The sequence below is a fragment of the Hibiscus syriacus genome, unplaced genomic scaffold (genome assembly GCF_006381635.1).
Source record: "Hibiscus syriacus cultivar Baekdansim isolate YM2019G1 unplaced genomic scaffold, ASM638163v2 tig00110332_pilon, whole genome shotgun sequence".
Lineage (NCBI taxonomy): Eukaryota > Viridiplantae > Streptophyta > Magnoliopsida > Malvales > Malvaceae > Hibiscus > Hibiscus syriacus.
The window spans coordinates 3,322,887-3,343,478 of record NW_024062688.1 but is presented as its reverse complement, the minus strand read 5'-3'; the positions used below and the strand labels follow the sequence as shown (position 1 = coordinate 3,343,478).

The 20,592-nt window shown below is 35.0% G+C and overlaps 1 protein-coding gene and 1 pseudogene across 3 annotated transcripts; one reads left to right on the top strand and one right to left on the bottom strand.

The window, feature by feature from the left end:
- Positions 1–6,776: 6,776 nt before the first annotated feature.
- Positions 6,777–17,464, top strand: LOC120119424 (helicase-like transcription factor CHR28). 3 transcript variants are annotated; one of them, XM_039139234.1, is made up of 12 exons: positions 6,780–7,172; positions 7,649–7,724; positions 7,811–8,110; positions 8,233–9,449; positions 10,469–10,540; positions 10,811–10,888; positions 10,969–11,863; positions 12,030–12,160; positions 12,291–12,509; positions 15,672–16,271; positions 16,387–16,596; positions 17,000–17,464. In XM_039139234.1, the coding sequence occupies exons 1-12, from the start codon at positions 7,032–7,034 to the stop codon at positions 17,102–17,104; spliced, it is 4,044 nt and encodes a 1,347-aa protein (XP_038995165.1). In that variant the 5' UTR covers positions 6,780–7,031; the 3' UTR covers positions 17,105–17,464. The 3 variants fall into 3 exon arrangements, with proteins under 3 accessions (XP_038995168.1, XP_038995165.1, XP_038995167.1); XM_039139237.1 differs by lacking the exon at positions 17,000–17,464 and having other exon boundaries at positions 6,777–7,172; positions 15,672–16,297; positions 16,335–16,447; XM_039139236.1 differs by lacking the exon at positions 10,469–10,540.
- A 207-nt stretch (positions 17,465–17,671) lies between these two features.
- Positions 17,672–18,616, bottom strand: LOC120119270 (annotated as a pseudogene).
- Between the last annotated feature and the right edge of the window lie 1,976 nt (positions 18,617–20,592).

Sequence of the window (20,592 nt, the reverse complement as noted above, 5' to 3'; positions counted from 1 at the left end):
AAAGGCTCATGAACATGATGTTCCTAGTAAATATATCTCATCAGCAAATGAAGATGAAAATCAAAAAAATTAGAGATTATGTTTCAAGTTTGAGATATCGACATATCATTTCAGAGACTTAGCTCAAATATAGAGCAATCATAATCGATGATAATGACGATGTAGCTGTTATAGTTGGCCTTCATCAATCTTCCAATAATCAAATGATTAAGATTATTGTCAAAACTACAGATGTTCCTACTTCATCAACTGTTGCACCAGTGACCACAGAAGTAGGACCATCAGAAGATGTAGATAACCTCTTCAGGTGATTTGGTGAAATCCTTGGTATTTTAGCGATAACGATGAAACTTTTGTTCCACTTATGATGGACGATGACACACCAATAATCAATGAATTTGATATTACCGAGGCTGCTTCAGATGGACAAGCCTTTGATATTGAAGGTGATGTTTGAGTGGCAACCGTTTCTTGTGGCCAAGCAATGTAGAATGCTCTGCCAGTTTGGACACATCCACCAACAACCATACAAGTAGAAATTTCATACCCGTAGATACCTCAATATCGTCATGCAGTTACAATGAATGAGATAAACTATGATGTCATGAGGAATCCTGAGATTCATGATATGATCGATATTTACGCAGTCCACTGAGGGACCTCAGATGAAGGGTCGACGGAGTTTGGAGTTGGGTCAGAGTTTGAGAGTAAGAAGGATATGTAACTAGTTGTAAAGAAGTTTTGTATCAAAGCTCATATGGAATTCACGCTTGTGGAGTCTGACCAGAAGACATATTTTGTCAAATGTATTAACAACAACATCAACTGTAAGTGAAGGATACATGTCTCATACCTACAGCGAAAGATGTTGTAGAAAGTGACAAAGTTTCACAACCCGCAGAGTTGTACGTTCAGCTACTTCACACAATACCACAAACACTTAGACTCCGATGCCATTTGTGCAAACGTGAAGTTACTGGTGGAGAAAAATCCAAAAATCCTGGTATCAATGATTATGGCATTGATACGAAATATATTTGGTTATATTCTATCTTATTATAAGTCCTGGAGGCCAAACGAAAAGCTATGACACTACTGTACAATAATTGAGATTAGTCATACAATGAGTTGCCATATTTGTTGCACGCAATAGAATATTTCATCCCAGAGATCATTGTTCGCCCATACACTTATCTTGTAACCACATTTGATGGACAAGTTATCCCTGGAAGGAGAGTTTTAAGAGGCTTTTCCTGGGCTTTTAAGTCACAAATTGAAGGATTTCGTTACTCCAAACAAATGGTTCAAGTGGATGACACTTTTTTGTACGACATATACAAACACATCCTTATGATAGTTGTTGCACAAGATGGTTACAGAAACATCTTCCCCATTGCCTTTGCCATTATTAAAAATGAGTAAGAGAAAATGTGGAATTTCTTTATGTCAAACTTGTGCTCCCATGTTGTCACTCAAGATGGGGTTTGTATGATCTCAGACCGTTCACCTGGGTTTTTGGCCATGACTGACAGACTGGGAAGTAGGTGGTCGCCTCCATATGCATTTCATGCGTAATGCATACATCATATTGATTCAAATGCTATGACGCAGTTCAAGAATAAGAAGATCAAGAAAGAGATTATCAATATGGGTAACTTATTCAGTTTTACCATTCGTTTTTTTGTAATGGTATTCGCTTAAAATTATTATACTTACAGGTAACTATTTTTTTAGGCTACGCATTACTACAACTAGGGGTGTAAATGAGTTGAGTCGAGCTCGAGTATTACTGAGCTCGACTCGACTCAAAAACTCGTGAGCTTAAAATTTTTAAGCTCTACTCGAACTCGAAATCCTGAACTGAAGCTCGTGAGCAGCTCGAAAAGACTCGAAATGAAATTTTTTTCTTAAACTTAACAAGATTTAATCCTCAAACTCGAACCTGAACCTTAAATACATGAAAGCCTCATTGTAATTTAAAAAAAAAATCAACACATAAATGTTAATATTATTAATAATTTATTTTTAAAAAAAAATCTTAATATATTATATTTTTGAGTTGCTCACGAGCTTTTCGAGTCGAGTATCAAGTAGCTTGTTTCGGCTCTTTAAGAATTCGAGTCAAGCTCGATTTCGAGTCGAGTCCATTCGATCTAAGTATTTATCGAGCCTTGACCGAATCGATCTTGAGTAGCTTGCGATCTATCTCGTCTCATTTACAGCCCTAACTACAACTGAGTTTTCGTGTAAGACTGAAAAATTTGAGTAAGTATGGAGAAGAGGTGTATAACTTAGCAGATGAGATACTCGAGGAAACATGGGCACATGCATATGATGATCAAGGTCGACGTTACGGTCATATGACAATCAATCTTGATAAGTGTATCGATTTAGTGCTAAAAGGGACTAGACATCTTCCGGTGGCAAGTATAGTTCAAGAGACATACTTCAGATTGGGTAAAGTTTGGGCAGACAAAGCTGCCCAGGTAGAAGCAATGCTCAACGAAGGTATAAATTGGGCTCCATATCTGAAGAAAACAATGACCAAAAATCAAACACATGCAACATTAATGTATGTTTGTAATTTCACCATACTGGAATATGATTATATTGTCCAAGTACTTGTTCAACCACATGAGGTGGGACTTCTACCACCTATATTGGTAATCTGAATAGAAGATGGTGTTTTGTGGTCGATTTTAAGCCTTCAGATACCCATGCACTCACGCGGTTGTTGCATGTATGAATGTCAATGTACACCCATACATTTAAGTTGATGATTGTTATAGCTTGCATACTATACACAACATATACAGTTGCGAGTTTAAGTATCTCTCGAACGATGCATATTGTCCACTTACTGTTTCTGAAGAATGGTTGCCCAATCTGCAATTACGAATGAAGTTGAGGGGTTGTCCTGAATATTGTAGAATGCATACTAATTTGGATTACCCTCAAATAGAGCAAGGCCTGCCGAAGCTATGTGGCCACTGCAGAGGTGAAGGCCACAATAGGAAGCACTGTCCATATCTTCTAAGATATCGAGCAGGCCGATAAATCCTTTGTAATCGTATTCTCATGTTATATCGATTTTACAAATATCAATGATGATTTTTCTTTCTAATGTGCATTTCTGAAAGTCTAATCTAATGTTTATAGTTTATTGTTCTTTTCAACATAATCTACCATATTTTGGAGAGAGAAAAATCATACAGAACTCATCACCTCGATATTATGAATTTTAGTGATTTTTTTCTTCCCAATATTAAATTCGCACAATAATCTGAAAAAATAATTTTTTAATGGAACTTGTCACCTCGAGTTCTACAAAAAATATTAAAATATTAGGTCCAAAATATAAAAATTATATCCCATAGAACTCGCCACGTCGAGGTGACGAGTTCATCCAGAATTGTAGAAAATGTCGTAGATCCCAAATTAATTTCCTATTGAGCTAAATAATTAAAACGGGTGCCCTATTGGGGAAAAAACCGAGGCATAATCCCATTCATCTAATAAAATCTCAAATTGATGAAAAAATGGGAAAGAGAAAAGAAAACGTTAAAAAAAAGAAAAAAAAGAAAACGTTAAAAATATTTTACTTCTTTTAATTATATTTATTTCGGCATTTGTTAAAAAAGAAAAAAAGTTAAATTCTTTTTATTTAATCTTTACATTATGTAAACTTTATTAATTTAATTTTTATATTGTTTAAAATTTAAAGGGTAAACTACACGTTTAATACATAAGCTATCAGTTTTGATCTACTGTGGTACCTAAACTTTCATTTTTTTTAAAAATCATACATAACATTTAATTTTTATTTCATTTTGGTACCCCACTGTTAAAAACTTAACGGACGGGCTCATCGGCGTCGCGTCTACAATCATCAGTCGTCGTGTCTATAGTAGTTGATCGTCGAATCAGTTGGTTGATGAAACATAAACTTTCAAGCTCGAACCTTTTCGATCCAATGAATTCGATTTTAGCCTCTATTTCACTGGAAAATACATCAATCTCCCCAAATAGACGACATACTCTTTGATTTCTTCATACTCCGATCTCCATGGTCCACCGCCCGATGGGCTTGAAATTGGAATATTTTGGTTGACTCGTCATTCACTCGTGTTATATTGTTCGAATTAGTTGTCCATCCACCAGAGCTATGCCACATCAACCCATTCGTTAATTTTTAACAACGAGATACTAAAATGAAACAAAAACTAAACGTTAGGTATGATTTTGAAAAAAATAAAAATTTAGATACTAAAACATATCAAAAATGATAGTTTAGATACTAAATGTAAAGTTTATCCAAATTTAAAATACTGACCTTGATATTAAGTTATATTAAGTCCAACTCAATTATTTGCCAATGTATTATGCTTATGTTGTAAATTTATTTCGTATTTAATTAATATTTTTTATTTTTATAATTTAATTTTATTATGTACATATTGTTCGGGATCTTGATTGAAATTTTAAATTTTGATCATTATATGATTAAAATTAATTAAATAAAATACACAAATTAAAGATTACTTGAACATAGCAGAATTTGACTAGGCAAGAATGTGATCATAGGTTTTGGTACGTAAACTCCAAGAAATTTCCCTATTGTCGGGTTCTTCCAATATAAATTAATTGCAATTGGATTTCATCCGATCTTATTATTAACATTATAATCTCATTTATTACAACCGTGTCTCTAATATGTTGCATTTATTTTCTTCTATATTTTATTAGATTTCATATTTAAAAGTTTAGCTTTTCTTCTAATGAAAATTTTTAAATTTTTTTATGATAATAAAAATATAAAATAAATCTTGAATTATAGAAACATAATTATATTAATTTCAGAGATCGAGGCATGGCGAGTGGGGGCGGTCACCCCTTAAGAATCTAAAATTACTATATATTTTAGATTTTTCTATGTATTTTCTATTAAAAATATGTTTTCGTCTCTCTAAAATTTTATAAGTTTAAGTTCAACACTAAAATTTTATAAATTCAAGTTTACCTCCTAACATAAAATCCTGCTTCTGCTCCTGATTAATTTCACTCTATTTTATAAATCAAGAGTTATAGCAATTTGGTTTATTGATTGTTGATAAAAATATTTAAAATAAAGGTAAATTATGCGAGATATTAAACTTTAGATAATGTATGGTTTATATCACTAAATGTTTAATTACTTTAATTATGACAATAACTTTGAGTTTGACTTCAATTATATCATAAGGTGGCTAAATTTCAAAAATTGTAATAATATGGACAAAACAATATTGTTTCAGTGAAGTTATGGATGTCTAAAATGATTTCGTTTTAGGTACTAAACTTTAGGAGTGTATCAATTTTGTCACTAAACTTTTAAATAAATCATTGACGGTGAATTGTTGACTGTCAACGATCGTCTTTTATGGCAATATCAACATAAAAATATTTGCATTCACTACCTTTTCTTCTCTTAGGATTGGTTTTTCATTAAACCCACTCAAAATCAATAAAATTAAATAAAAAATATCATTTTAAGCGTTTGGGACCTTTATCATATTTGAGGATATGGTGTGTTTGTTCAAAAATACAATTGATAAAATATATTATTTCGAGAAGACGAATAACATACCTCAAAACTAGCTTCTTCGAACGACCATTGGAGGATACCAAAATATTAGCATGTCAAAATTTTAGATATATTTTTATTAATTTTTAGTAATTTTTTTTATAAAACCAATAAAATGAGAAGAAAGAAGAGTGAAATGTGAATATTTTAATATCAATCCTGTTACAAATGACGACAAGTGACTGACTACTAACGATGACGAAAAAGGTTTTAGTGCCAAAAATTGAATTGATTTTAAAGTTTAATAACAAAATTGATGCACTTCTAAAGTCTAATGCCTAAAGCAACATCAATTGAGCGTCAATATCCGCACTAAAATGAAACAATTTGGTCCATATCATCACGACGTAAGAAAGTCCTATCAATATTATTGTGTCGCTTAAACTTAATGTTCCAATAATATAATTAAAGTAAAAAAGTCAAAATTTAATATATAAATAATACACTACTTAAATTTTAATGGTATATAATATAATTTATCATTAAAATAAAAAAAATTCCAACATCAATCAGCTGGCCTAATGAGAAAGGACACTAAATTCCTCGAGTAAGGTCAGGAGTTCGAATAGTAAATTACAAAACTTTATTTGAATTAATCAATCGATAAATTATATTCTAATGACTAATTAAAAAATGGAATAATTCGAACAATAACGTTTTAATCAAAATCTTGAATCAACCCTTGTTGAATTGAATGATAATAAATTAAATATCAATAAGGTAAAAAAATTAATTTCTGTTTAGAAATTAATCCGATTCAACATTCAAACTCTTGATGTAAAATAATTTTTAGTAATAAAGAATATCATTATCCAAATCCGATTGCTGAAACCTTAACCAATTATGAAAATAAAATATTCGTCATTAATGCTAATTGACAGCTTTCTTCCGGCATGCTTAGTCATCCTTAAAAATATCACAAGCCAAATAACTCAATCATGCGCGTTTTACGCGCGTGTCACTTCAACCGACTTGCGCAATTTCATAATAAAGAACCCTAAGACGGCGCCGTATTAGACACTATTGTCTTATTCGCCGCCGTCTCCGCTCTCAACGGAAGAGACCAATTAGAATTCAGAAACAAGAAATTAATTAATATAATAATAAATACATTAAAGAAAAGGAAATTCAAAAAGTCTTTCTACAATAAACCAATCCATTCATTTAAATCCAAAGAAAAAAGCCACCCACCGCGTTCTTCACGATTCTCTTGTCAATTGTTTTTCTTTTTTGTAATTTTTCTTTACAAAAAGTCGCATCTAATTTGTGACCGCCAACTGTACAAGAAACTTCCCCGTGATTTCTTCGTTGAATCGATGCGATTGGATCCCAATAATTTGTTCTTTTTTTGTGAATTGGCCGGGTTTTAGTAGGATTTTTTATTAGGGTTTTCCTTTTTTTGGTTTCGATGTTGCTGATGGCGGAGGATAAGTATAATGATAGCTTCGCTGATTGTAAGTTCAATGATGATTTCGCTGGCGATGGTCTCAGCATGGATATCGACAGCTTGATTCGTATTCTTGAGGAGAGGTCTGATGATCCTCCGCAGGTAGTTAGTTACTTTTTTTCACGGTTAAATTCGGCGCCACTTTTGGGGTTATGGAGGGTGAAGATTTCTAGTGTGGAATTTTCGAAAAGGAATTTGTTGTGTGGATCACGTACTATTTCATTGAAAACCCTTGCAAGTTACCTCTTCACGTATCGAGTTATAAGCAATGAGTCAATGGCTGCTTAATGTTAACTGGTTTTATTTATAACTATTGTATTGCACTATGATTATTTTTTTTGGAATTTATTTAGTTCAAGGACTTCCTTGCTTAATTTTTGAATTTGAAGTTCTAGTTCATATAATTTAAGTTGCTGAAATTGTAATTGACTATGCTCTACTTTGAGTCTCTAGGCTTATAGATTGTTAAACTGATATTTCATGGCTTTTTTTATGTTGGCCCTTGTTTCTCTGTTATAGCTCAATTCTGTTTTCTATTATTTCATTGGGTAAGTTATCTTTTCTTTGCTAAATTTCAGAGTAATCCAAAAGATCTATCACCTAGAAATATGTCTCAGAGGAACTCGGGTCTCCAATCCATCCAGTTTCAGAGTGGTAAAATTTCTTAGCAGAAACATTTTCTTTATATTTTTTTTAATATAATGAAAATTTGATGATTTTCTCTTGCTTGGGATTTGAAGATTCACCTTCCTTGGGGTTTACTTCTGGTGGCTCATTTGATTATCACGGGAATTTAGAACCCTCACCGGTCCAAACATCCTCTGCTAGTTTGAAAGAGTGGTCTGCTTGTCAAGGGACATCCTACAGAGAGAGGGCTGAAATGTCTCTGCTTGAGATGCCCAGCTGTAGTACAACATCTAGTTTTACTGAGATAGATGGCAACCATGTGTTAGATCACGGAGATAATTTAAATTTTGATCTTGTGGATGATGAAACTAGCTTATGGTCCATCAATACTAAAGTGGAGTTTGACTTCAAAAGTATGTTTCCTACTTCATGCTTTGACCTAAACAATGTCTTTCAGTTTTGCATTTATAATTTCTGTAGGTCTCTCCCTGAAATTTTTAGTGGAAATGCTGATTCTTGTTTATTGAATATTCAGATGCTTTGCAAAGACCTGCTGATGAGAATACAAACATAACATTTGATCAGTATGGTGATTTTCTAACTAATTCAGTGACAAGCCTTGAAGCTCCTGATATTGAGGTAGCTAGGTCTGTGGAGTTTTCTTCCTTTGATGCAGCTATGAGTTCACACAATCTTACTTCTAATAAGTCTATCATCTATCATGGTTCTGATATGGTTAGTGATGTTAGTGGTCCTTCTTCAGTTATACCTCATTACATGAATGGAAATGATCCATATTTTGCTGATTCCTCAATGCAACACTTGCGTGGTTCCTTCAATTTTATGTTTGAAGAAAATAAGGAGGGTGAAGTTCTGGAATTTCCCACTGAGAGTGCATACTCAAGTAGTAGGACAATCTATGCTCAGGGAAGAACTGATAATGGATCTGTGTCACAGCTCTCAATGACTGCTTTCTCTGATGTAAAGCCTCTACATTGTCAAGGTGACGGGAATGGACGTGTTTTACCAGCCTATAGCAAATTTTCTTACATTGCCGCTGATGAGCGCATTGATGAAAAAAGATCGGTGCAGTCATTCCCTCATTCTCATCCCCGTACTTCAGAAAACAGTCAAGTAGTTTTTGTAAAGAATGAACATAACAAATTGATTACATCTGGCAACATTTTCTCCGATTCTGCTGAACCTTTAAATGAAGCTAACCTAAGAAAGTATAATGGCAGAGATGCTGATTCACTTGATGAAGCCTTAAAGCATTCACCTGACATTTATTCTTCTATATCTAATCAGGAGTTTATGGTTTTTGGCAAGGATGCTCGTCACGATATAAATGTTAGTAGTAAATCTTTGTTTGGTGATGACCATTTGAATTTAGCCTCAGAGCAATATTTTTCCAGTGCTCACCCAATTACTTCAACCAAGGTGCAGTTAAGTTGTTTTCAGGATGGAAGAGAGAATAAGTTGATTCCTTGTAGGAATTTTGGTCTTTCAAAAGTCAGCCCTGAATCTATTCATAGCAATTCCTCAGATTGCGGATCCCATGTTTATGATGACCCTGATATATGCATTCTTGAAGATATTAGTCAACCAGCCAGCCCAAACCAATCCCTGGTGCTTGTGAAGAAGACTTCAAATTTGCTGAATACATCTGGTACTCAGCCTCATAACTCAGGAGTGGGGGGTATCAGGCTTAAGGGAAATGATGAACAGTTAATTTTTCAGGAGGCATTGCAGGTTAGTGCTACTTGTTTGAGGTTGCATTGTTTCTGCTTTTACGCCTTGCTGAATCAACAGAGTTCGGTTGAATTTCTGGGGGTTGTCAGCATTACAGTGCACTTCTGTTAACTTGCTAGGGAAAAGATCTGTCTTTTGCTTATTCTGTGTTACATCTTTACTTAGTTGTTCATTATCTTTGAAACCCCTCACACCCCCCACCCCCAAGAAAAGAAAAGAGAGTTACCTTGGAGTGGTTTAATGTAATAGTGCCCCTAATATTTCCCTGGTCTCTTTCGACGAATTCTGCTTCCAAAACTTGCTTGTCTCTGACTGCCAAAGAAGTTGAGTATCATCTGTTATAATGGTTAAATATAATAGGGCTGTTAATGATTTGCCAACCTGTTTGATTGAACCACTCTCTGATAAAGAGTTCCAAAATTTTGCGATCTGCCCTTTGATGACTCTTTTCTGATGTTTTTGCCCAAAAGACAAAATAATGCTTTGGAAGAGTGAAACTGAACTCTTGATAAAAGATGATTGTGGTTCTTCCATTATCAAACCTGTTTTATGGAGGCTTGACCATGAGTGAAACAATATCTTATAATTCTAAAGATGTTTCCACTGTTTGGTTTCTGTCACTGTACCTTCCTTGCTTCATGTTCTTTCAAATAGCACTAGGGCCTTGCATTTGGCCAAAAGAGCTTTTGAATGAAATACTGCTCCATTAACTGTTACAATGTGTAATGAAAAGTTTTGAATAAAAACTTCAAGAGTTTAGATTCTTTCAAGTAACTTCTCAGTTCAATTCAACTTTCCGTCAAATTGGGTTTCACACGATAGATTTCATGTTGAAAATGTTTTGCAAGATAGATATTTAGGCTCCTTTGATACTTCTGTGTGGATGTCTTGATGTTGCCTTATTTATGTTGTTCCTTATTTATGAGATAAATTGGTGGTTTTTTTTTATTAGAATAAATGTTGTGTATAATGTTTATGGCTTTATGTTTACCTGATTAATAAAATTGGTAGCCTAACAGGGCCTTTCTCAGCCAAAATCTGAAGCTAGTCCTCCAGAAGGTGTTTTGGCAGTACCTCTTCTACGACATCAGGTTTGAATTGTTCCATATCATATATTTTCTCCATATTTTACTCTGTGAATCTTGAGCTTCATAGGTTGAGAATTGTGGTAGTTTTATTGTGTTTAATTTAAGATATCGTGTTACTTATTAATTATGGTTTTACTGTTTTGAAAATTGTTCTTTACATGTTGCTTTTCTGATTTCTGTATGCTTGCATACCGACTGCCTATTTTCTCTTACATGTTTAATTGTGAGTGTTATGATTCTGTTCCAATTCCTTTCTAACATAACCTTGGACAGAGAATTGCTTTGTCATGGATGTCCCAGAAGGAGAAAGCTGGCTTACACTGTTCAGGAGGAATTCTTGCAGATGATCAGGTCAGTTCCAAATTCGGAAGTTGCCATGCACTAGTTAAATAACTAGTGAATCATGTTTTAATATATATTATTTATTGCAGGGATTAGGAAAAACTGTGTCAACAATTGCACTTATTCTTAATGAGAGGCCTTCTCCATCTTCTACAGCATCTTCTCAAGATATGAGAAAGGTTGAGCTGGAAACACTAAATTTGGATGACGATGAAGAGGTGAAGCAAGATTCTGATAACAATCAAGTTATGTTAAATGGTGCTTCAAATAAAAGCTCTAATCTACCAGGGAAAGAAAAGGGAAGGCCAGCTGCCGGAACTCTTATTGTATGTCCCACAAGTGTACTGCGGCAGTGGGCAGATGAGTTGCAGAATAAGGTGACAAGCAAAGCAAATCTCTCTTTTCTAGTGTACCATGGAACCAACAGGACAAAGGATCCTTTTGAGTTGGCAAAATATGATGTTGTCCTTACTACATATTCAATTGTTAGCATGGAGGTCCCAAAGCCGCCTCCTGTTCACGGAGATGATGATGAGAAAGGGAAGTTGGAAGGTGGCAGGGCTTCATCTCTGGATTTTCCACCAAGCAGAAAAAGGAAATACCCGCTTAGTTCTAATAAAAAAGGAGTGAAACACAAGAAGGGGGTGGATGATTTGCTTCTTGATTCTGCTTCTCGACCTCTCGCAAGAGTTGGATGGTTTAGAATTGTTCTAGATGAGGCCCAAAGCATTAAAAACCATAAAACTCAAGTTGCTAGGGCCTGTTGGGGCCTTCGTGCTAAACGTAGATGGTGCTTGTCTGGGACTCCAATTCAAAATGCCATTGACGACCTGTATAGCTATTTCAGATTTCTGAGATATGACCCATATGCTGCTTACAAATCATTCTGTTCTTCCATAAAGATCCCGATTACTAGAAATCCAGCAAAAGGCTATCCAAAATTGCAAGCTATCTTGCAGACAATAATGTTACGCCGCATGAAAGGTATTAACTATTTTTCTTTAGTTTTAGTTGGTCTTGCGGTGAAATCTGTTTCTACTGTGATGTTCCGTATCCAATTTATATGGTTGGTTGTAGTGTTTCCTTTAGAGTTTTATTTGCATGCAACTAAATGCAGTCACTTGTTATAATTTTTTGCCAACTTTTACAGGCACTATTCTTGATGGGAAACCTCTAATTAACTTGCCACCAAAAGTGATAGAACTGAAAAAGGTGGAATTCACAAAGGAGGAACGTGACTTCTATACTAGACTGGAGACTGAATCACGTGCTCAGTTTAATGTATGTTCTTTCTTAGTCCAACTAAATTTTAGATACTCGTAGATATTGCATGTTTCTTGTAGTTTTGCAGGATCTACCTAATGCCGCTAATAGTTAATGTGGCTTTATCATTATTCTATTACATTCTCAGGAGTATGCCGCTGCAGGAACTGTCAAACAGAACTACGTGAATATCTTGTTGATGCTTTTGCGTCTTCGCCAAGCCTGTGATCATCCTCTTCTGGTCAGAGGTTTTGATTCAAACTCCTCATGGAAATCGTCAATTGAGGTTGCAATGAAGCTTCCCCAGGAGAAGCTAACATTTCTTCTGAGTTGTTTATCATCTTTGGAACTCTGTGTCATCTGCAATGTATGTGGTTATTTCGGTTTGTTCTTTTAGTTTGTTTTTTTACACTTTCAGAACTGCTTCTCCTTTTACACTATTCCATTGATTTGTATTGCCGTCACATTTCTGTCTGTTAATATTATTTTTTAAGGATTTGAGTGATCAAATAAGTATTCATTCAATTAGAATTTAGATGTAATACTTGTTTGGGTATATTTAGATGGTTCAATTTTTAAGATAGATATATATATACATTTATGGTGCAGCTTGGGGTATGCATAGCTCTTTACTAAATTTTATCAAAGGTTCTCGCTAGAAGGTTGAGAGGGTGTATTAATGAAGTAGTAGGGCCATCACAATTTGCTTTTATCCCGGGACGGCTGATTATGGATTGTTCTTTCTTGGCCAACGAAGGAATACATTGGAGGAAAAAAGTCCTTAAAGGAGTGGCGTTTAAAGTTGATTTCAGGAGAGCGTATGACTATGTTGATTGGGGGATGCTGTTAAAGATTATGGAAAATATGGGATTTGGTAGTAGGTGGTGTTCATGGATTTTGAAATGTATTTCTACGGCCTCAATCTCTATTTTAGTTAATGGGTCCCCGACGGAAGAATTTAAAATTGCTAGAGGGCTTCGGCAAGGGTGTTCTTTGTCCCCATTGTTATTTAATTTGATCGGGGAAGTGCTACATTTGATGATGTCTAAGGCAATAAATATGGGGCTTTTTCGAGGATTTAAGATAGGGAAGTTAGGGAATTCTTTCATGTTATCACATCTACAGTTTGCAGATGATCTGCTAATCTTCTGTGATGCCTCTCTGGGTCAGTTGAAGAATGTTAGTAGAATACTTCGCTTTTTTGAGTTAATGTCAGGGCTGCAGTTGAATTTGGAGAAAAGCAGTATCGTAGGTATTAACATGGAAGAGTGTGTTTTGAAGGAATGGGCTGATGAACTTGGGTGTTATGTGGGGGAGTTTCCAATTGAGTATCTGGGTCTGCCTCTCGGTGCGAAGAAAAATTCAACCGTCCTTTGGGAGCCGATAGTTCATAGATTTTATAAAAAATTAGGAGGATGGAAAGTGGCTGCCTTGTCTCTAGCTGGGAGAGTGGTGTTAGTGAAATCAGTGCTTAGTTCCATGCCCATATATTATCTGTCCATTTTTAAAATTCCAACTTTGGTCTTGAAGAAGTTAAATTCGATCATGGCTAAGTTTTTATGGGGAGGGTCAGAAGAGAATAAGAAGATTCATTGGGTTAAATTGTTAACTGTGTGTCTGCCTAAACATTTAGGAGGCCTTGGTATTACAGATTTGAATTTACTGAATAGAGCACTCCTTGGGAAATGGGCTTGGAAATTTGCGATAGAGACAGACACTTGGTGGAAAAGATTGGTGTGCAGCAATTAAAATGTAGACCCGAGAGCGATTCGAATTGAACTTACAGCCAAGAACAGGGCATCCTGGATTTGGAAAGGAATTCTGAACAATTGCGTGAAGGAGGATGAGTTTGGGCAATGTTTCCAAAATAACTTAAAATTTCGGGTGGGGAATGGTGAATCTTTAAGGTTTTGGTTAGACAATTGGTTGGGTGGTTTACCTCTTAAGGTACAATTTCCGAGAATGTTTGAGTTAGCAGTTAATAAGGAGGGTAAGATTGCCGACTTCAGATGTAGAGAACAATCGGGCTGGGGTTGGAACATTCCTTTGAGAAGAAATCTTGTTGATTGGGAGGTGGTGCAATGGACAGAAATAATGTCATTGTTATATAATATTCATTGTTATGAGGAGAAAAAGGATGAATACATTTGGCATGGGAACGGGTAGGGTATTTACTCAGTAAAGTCTTGTATGAAACTTTTGTATGATAGACAGACTTGTATATCGGGTTGGACGAAGAAGATTTGGATTGGGTTGGCACCCCCGAGAGTGGAAACTTTGTTTGGCAAGTAATGCATAACAAATTGGAAGTGAGAACGGAGCTTATTAAGAGAGGTGTGGAAGATGTTTTGTGTCCTCTCTGTAGACTTGAAGAAGAAACCGTGTCGCATTTGTTGGTAACCTGCAAGTTTGTGAGGGACATTTGGTGCTACTTCTTGTGTCTTTGGAATGTTTCAGCGGTGCTGCCATATAATCTGGTGGACCTTATTGTCACTTGGATGGAGTTAAAGTGTTTCTCTCCCATTTGGTCGTTAATACCAGGCGCGACCATGTGGTCGGTGTGGAAATGTAGGAATGAATTAATTTTCAAAGAAGGTTATTTCGATTCTGTGCAACTGGGTTTTCTATGCAGATTCAGACTGGTTTCTTGGTTTGCGGCGAAATTTACTGATGTGAAGAAGCAGTTTGATAGCTTAGTCAGCAATCCAGCCTTGGCGGATATTCAGTGGAATATGAAGAGGGTGATTCCACCCTCATCTGTTTGGTCACCCCCTCCTTCAGGGTTTCTAAAGATTAATGTCGATGGGGCAGTGGAGAAGGAGTGGCTTAGAGGGGGTATTGGAGGTATTATTCATGACGCAAATGGTAAGATGTTGGGTTCTTTTTCTTATAAGGTGGGTCCTGGTCCTCCTATATTGGCTGAATTGATGGCTATTAAAGCAGGATTGCGATTTTTCTTTGGAAAAGAATGGGTTTCTAAAGGAAGATTGATTCTAGAAACAAACTGTTTGAAGGCTTTGAAGTGAATGAAAAACCCTATTTCTTGCCCACCCTTATTCGATTCTATGGTGAAGGACATTTGTGAAGTGGTGTCAAATAAAAATGTTATCCTTAGGCACACTAACAGATGTTGCAATTGGAAGGCAAATGAGCTTGCTAAGTCGGGTATTGGGTAATTTTGTCTTGTTTATGTTTCTCTTCTGTTTTGATTATGAAGTTTAAGTTGTATTAAGGGTTATCTTGTCCAATTAGAGAGTAGGTTTTAGAAAAATTGGGAATGTAGAGAGAATAGTTCTTGAGGTTGTATTTGGGTTATGTAAGGGTGTATTGGAATTTTGATGTACTTGGTATTACAGGAATAAAATTCTTGAGGTATTCTTTTCCTCCCAATTTCCGTCGAACTATTTTGGTAGCTTGATGGTTATGAAGGGGGGTTTTAATGAGACCTTCCTTTTTTATCAAAAAAAAATTTTCTTTAACTTTTTAAGTTTTATTCTTCTGTACTGACAGCGGTGCTTATGTTTCGTAGGATCCACCGGAAGATGCTGTTGTCACTATCTGTGGTCATGTTTTCTGCAACCAATGCATCTCTGAACATCTTAATAGCGATGACAAGCAATGTCCCACCAAAAATTGCAAGGTTCAACTAAATGCGTCTTCTGTGTTTACAAGTAACTGTTTAAGCAGTTCTCTTTCTGAGCAGCCTGGTCAGAATAAGCCTCGTGATTGTTCTGGTTCAAAAGTTGTTGAGGTATTTGGACCTTGTTCTGAGGATAATTTGTATGGTTCTTCCAAAATTAAGGCTGCCCTTCAGGTCCTTAAATCACTAGCTAAGCCTCAAGATCATAGATCAAGGACTAGTGGCTGTCCAGAAGGTTCCTCTGATCTCCATTCTGGGGATTCAATAAATGTCGTTCCTGATGAAAAGGATCTGCTTATGGGTGAAAGTTTGAATAATTCCTGTAAGGTACCTGGGGAGAAGGCTATAGTGTTTTCCCAGTGGACAAGGATGTTGGATATATTTGAAGCCTGTCTTAAAAGTTCTTCCATCCAATACAGAAGACTTGATGGAACTATGTCAGTTGCTGCTAGAGATAAAGCAGTGAAAGATTTCAACACCCTACCAGAGGTCTCAATGACTTTATTTGCTTTACCCCTATTATTTTGTGTTCTATCATAGGGACTGCAATATTCTGGTGTTTAACAATTCTGCTTGGTTCTGAAATTCATTCCTTTGCCTGTAGGTATCAGTTGTGATTATGTCTTTAAAAGCTGCCAGTCTTGGGCTGAACATGGTTGCAGCTTGCCATGTACTTCTGCTTGATCTGTGGTGGAACCCTACAACTGAGGACCAGGCAATTGATAGAGCACATCGAATTGGGCAGACTCGCCCAGTAAGCGTTTTGCGATTAACTGTGAAAGATACAGTTGAGGATCGTATTTTAGCTCTTCAGGTAAGCCTTTCCCCCACTTATGCAGGCACAATGTCTTTTTACCGTTCTCTTTCATGGTTCATACCCTAGCTTTTATCAAATTCATGATTCCTTATTTAATGATGATATGGTTGCTAGCTGCCTAGAGAAGTTTTGATGCATTTGATAGTGTTAATGGTCTGATAGGTTACATTCAGTGTTATAAACATAGATAAAGCTGTTAATATTCTACATAGAAAATGAGTCTTTGCGTCGGCTACACACCTGGCCTGAATGCTTATTTCATTATCTAATAACTAGCGTAATTCTAAATCAATATAAGTTTAAATTTGCATATGGAAGTGTTTTGAAAAATGGTTCCTTGCTTCAATAGAACTTTATCTGCAGTAAATGCCTGCTTATTTTTGTTTTCATGAATTAACAGCAAAAGAAGAGGAAGATGGTTGCCTCAGCATTTGGGGAGGATGAAACTGGAGGGCGTCAGGCCCGACTTACAGTAGAAGACTTGGAATACTTGTTCATGGCCTGATATTCAACTTCTTATAGCTACATTGTTAATTTACATTCCGACATTGTTTACGCTTGAATCGGATCACCCATTTCTTCCCGTAGAACACCATTTCGTGACCCATCTTCCGTCTCGACGTCAAGGATTAAGGCTTTTTCAACACACTGTTAATATTAGGAGAGGATTCTCAGAATCCCCTTGGTCACAGCAGCAAATTTTTGTTTCGGTTTTGGCATGGCCATTGATAGTTCTCAAACCTCTCACCGCCGCTGACATTGTATATGGATTTAGGTCTCTTCTAAAGATGGTATAGAGTTGGAACTGGTCCTTCTTTTAGTTAAAGTTGTAAATGATAGGTCTCCGTTTTGTTATTCTTTTTTTAAAGATACCGAAAATTGAATAGCTTCCACTTTGAGTATACAATTTACCATATGGAGCTACAGTGCATTCATTCACTCATTAATGTCAAACCATGATTATTGCCATTTCGATCCTTGTACTTTTTCTTGTATTAATTTTTAGTTAAAACATCAGAATGAAAATCAGGTGACCAATTGGCATCCCAATTCATAAGTTAATTGAACCTCCTTACAAATAAATCAAACCTATTCTCAGATCTGTGTTAAATCTATCATTGGACCAAGACAATATAACAGTACGAACATTCTCAATGGTGTCATCAGGTTCACCGAACAACAACGAATGCCACATCCCTTCATAGATCTTCAACGTCTTGTCTTGACTCGATGCTTCCCTGTACAGAGCTCGACTCACTTCCGGATCGGTAACCACATCCGTCAGGAGCTCAACAACAGTTCCCAATCTTGGTTTCCCTCTATATCTGAAAGGATTACTATCTGAAAGGATTACTGTTCCCAATAATCATCTTCTCTTACACCTTGATCGACTTGTGCAAGAGATCTTCATTTGGTACAATGGCTAGAGTTGGCATGAAATTGGAGATAAAGGTCAAAGCTTGAGGAATTGGCCATTTGGGTTTAACCTTGTCTGATATTTCACACATGGGTGCCACCAAAACAGCACCTTGGAACCCTTTTGGATTAGCAAAATGAACCAGCAAAGCAATGCCACCACCCATGATTCTCCATAAAGAAAACAGGGCTACCCATCAAAGTTATGATCTTTCTTGATGAGATTGAAGAAAAAGAGACAATCTTGGAGTTAACGCTGGGGACATAACATTTTAGACCTTGGGATCTCCCATGGCCTTCAATGTCAAGTGCAAAGCAAGCGAATCCTTTGTGAGCAAGGAAGATGGATGCGGACTGGAATGTCCAACTTATATCATTGCCATACCCATGGATCCCGAAGATGATGCCACGTGGAGGGTGATCGGATAAGGGAAGCCATTTTCTTGTGAAGAGGGAGAGGCCTCTTGGTGAAGTGTAGAATGATTTTGATCCTTTGATTCCTTGCTGCTTGCAGTAGTCTTCCTCTGAGATGTTTCCCCAGTAATGGAGATTTTCTTCTTGTTCAGCCATGTTTGGAGAGGAAGAAGGAAATGAAAAAGAAAAAAGAACAAAAAAAGTTAATTCAGACAATCAAATTTAAGGCAAAGCAACGAGAAGAAAGGGACATAACCGAAAATATTATAAAATATTTTTGATTGGGTATAATCTAAAATGTTAATATTTTAATATTTTTAATCAATTGAATATATTATAAAGAAAGTTTTTAACTAAAAAATATTAAAAAAGATTAATATTTTAAATTACGCTCAAATAAAAATATTATAATTTTTATAATAGTTTTGATCGTGACTTTTCTTAATCTTAAATTAAAGTCTCTTTCCTTAGCTTCTCCTATAGTAAAATAAATGAGATTGATTTGGGGTTGCTATAATTGTTATCAAATTTGTGGACCCTTTTAAAGGGTTTCTTTATTCAGATTCAGTATAAGATTTCCAATGGAAATTTTTATTTTGGTATAATATCAAAATTAACCTTTGATATTTTTAATGTTAAATTTTTTTAGTTAAAATGAATATTACTAAATGAAAATCGTTATTCAATGTTGTAATATTTTCACATGTATTAAATAATTGATGTGTGACATATTATGTCATATAAAATTATTATATGACATATGTCATGTCATCAAAGATGATGGCATGATATAAGTCATTCAACTAAGATGATGATTGGTATATGCTATAATATCTAAAGTAACAACGTGAAATATAAAAATATCATGCCAGTAATATATTGATTGTTAATCAATTAATAATTTTCATCCAATATAACATGTCGATAATTAAGTACATGTAAAAATATCATGTCAGTAATATATTGATTGTTAGTCAATTAACAATTTTCATCTAATATAAGACATTTTGAACAAAAAATAATATTGAAAACTAAAATTCTTTAAAAAAAAGAATATGAACCAAAATTATTATTCAATCAAATGTTAAAGGTTAATTTTAACTGTATTTTATTTTATAAATTTCATTATGGTTATTTGGTGTAGTTCTATTTTATGATAATCTAATTTAAGACTAAGGAACAACAAGAAACGAACGCAACATAAAATGTTATAAAATATATAATATTTTCGGTTGGACGTAACCTAAATGTTATTTTTTTCCTAACATTTTCAATTGAATAAAAAATGTTACGAAGAATGTAACATTTTCGATTCAATCAAAAGTTTAAAATTATTTTAAGTTGCACTCAACCGAAAAAATTATACTTTTTATAATATTTTTATTACACTTATTTTCTACGATTTCTTAATCTTAAATTAAAATATCGTTCCTTTTAATACTCTCTTGTGTATTTGTATTTCTATAAGTGGATTTATCTTCATTGACGAACCAAGGTTAGCTTGGTTCAAAGTCAATGGTATCATTATGACTCGTAGCCATAGGCTTAATCATAATTGAACCTTATTATTGGCTCAATTTATTAAATAAGGCACCCTAGCTTAGGGTATCTAGACATGAAGTTATGGTTTTGTATAGTGATGGTTCTAGAAATAAATTTAGGGTTAAACGCATATATTAACTTTATAAATTTGTTTGTAAATTGGTATAAACTAAATTGCAGGTACATATAATCAATAAATTAATAATTAAGAAAAAGTTTAATTTTAAAGTGAGCATAATTAATAAAAGGGTAAAGTATATAAATAGTTCTCGAACTTTTAGGGCCTTTGCATTTTGACCACTCAATTTTCAAAATTTACAATACAATCATCAAACTTTTAATTTATTTTCAGTAAGGTACTTGTTGTTATCTCCTCTTAGTTTTTGCAGATGTGAAACTTAACTCACGTTAACCCCTTATTCTTATTCTTGACCCGTTAAGTCCATGACTATGAGTTGACGCAAGCCTTAAATCCAAATGAAAAGACTTAAGAATTGCAAAAGCTTCCCCTGCAAACCCTAAAATTTGTCCCTAATTTCCATGGAAGTTATTATTGTCAAGATCTAGAAGATGAACTCAGGTGAAGAGAAATAGGGGAACGAGAGACGACACTCTTTTCAC

Excerpts from the sequence above, each read along its gene's own strand:
- LOC120119424 (XM_039139234.1), top strand. The coding sequence starts at position 7,032 with ATGTTGCTGATGGCGGAGGATAAGTATAATGATAGCTTCGCTGATTGT. Across the intron at positions 9,450-10,468 it reads TTTTTCAGGAGGCATTGCAG|GGCCTTTCTCAGCCAAAATC; the intron begins GTTAGTGCTACT and ends GTAGCCTAACAG. Across the intron at positions 12,510-15,671 it reads AACTCTGTGTCATCTGCAAT|GATCCACCGGAAGATGCTGT; the intron begins GTATGTGGTTAT and ends TATGTTTCGTAG.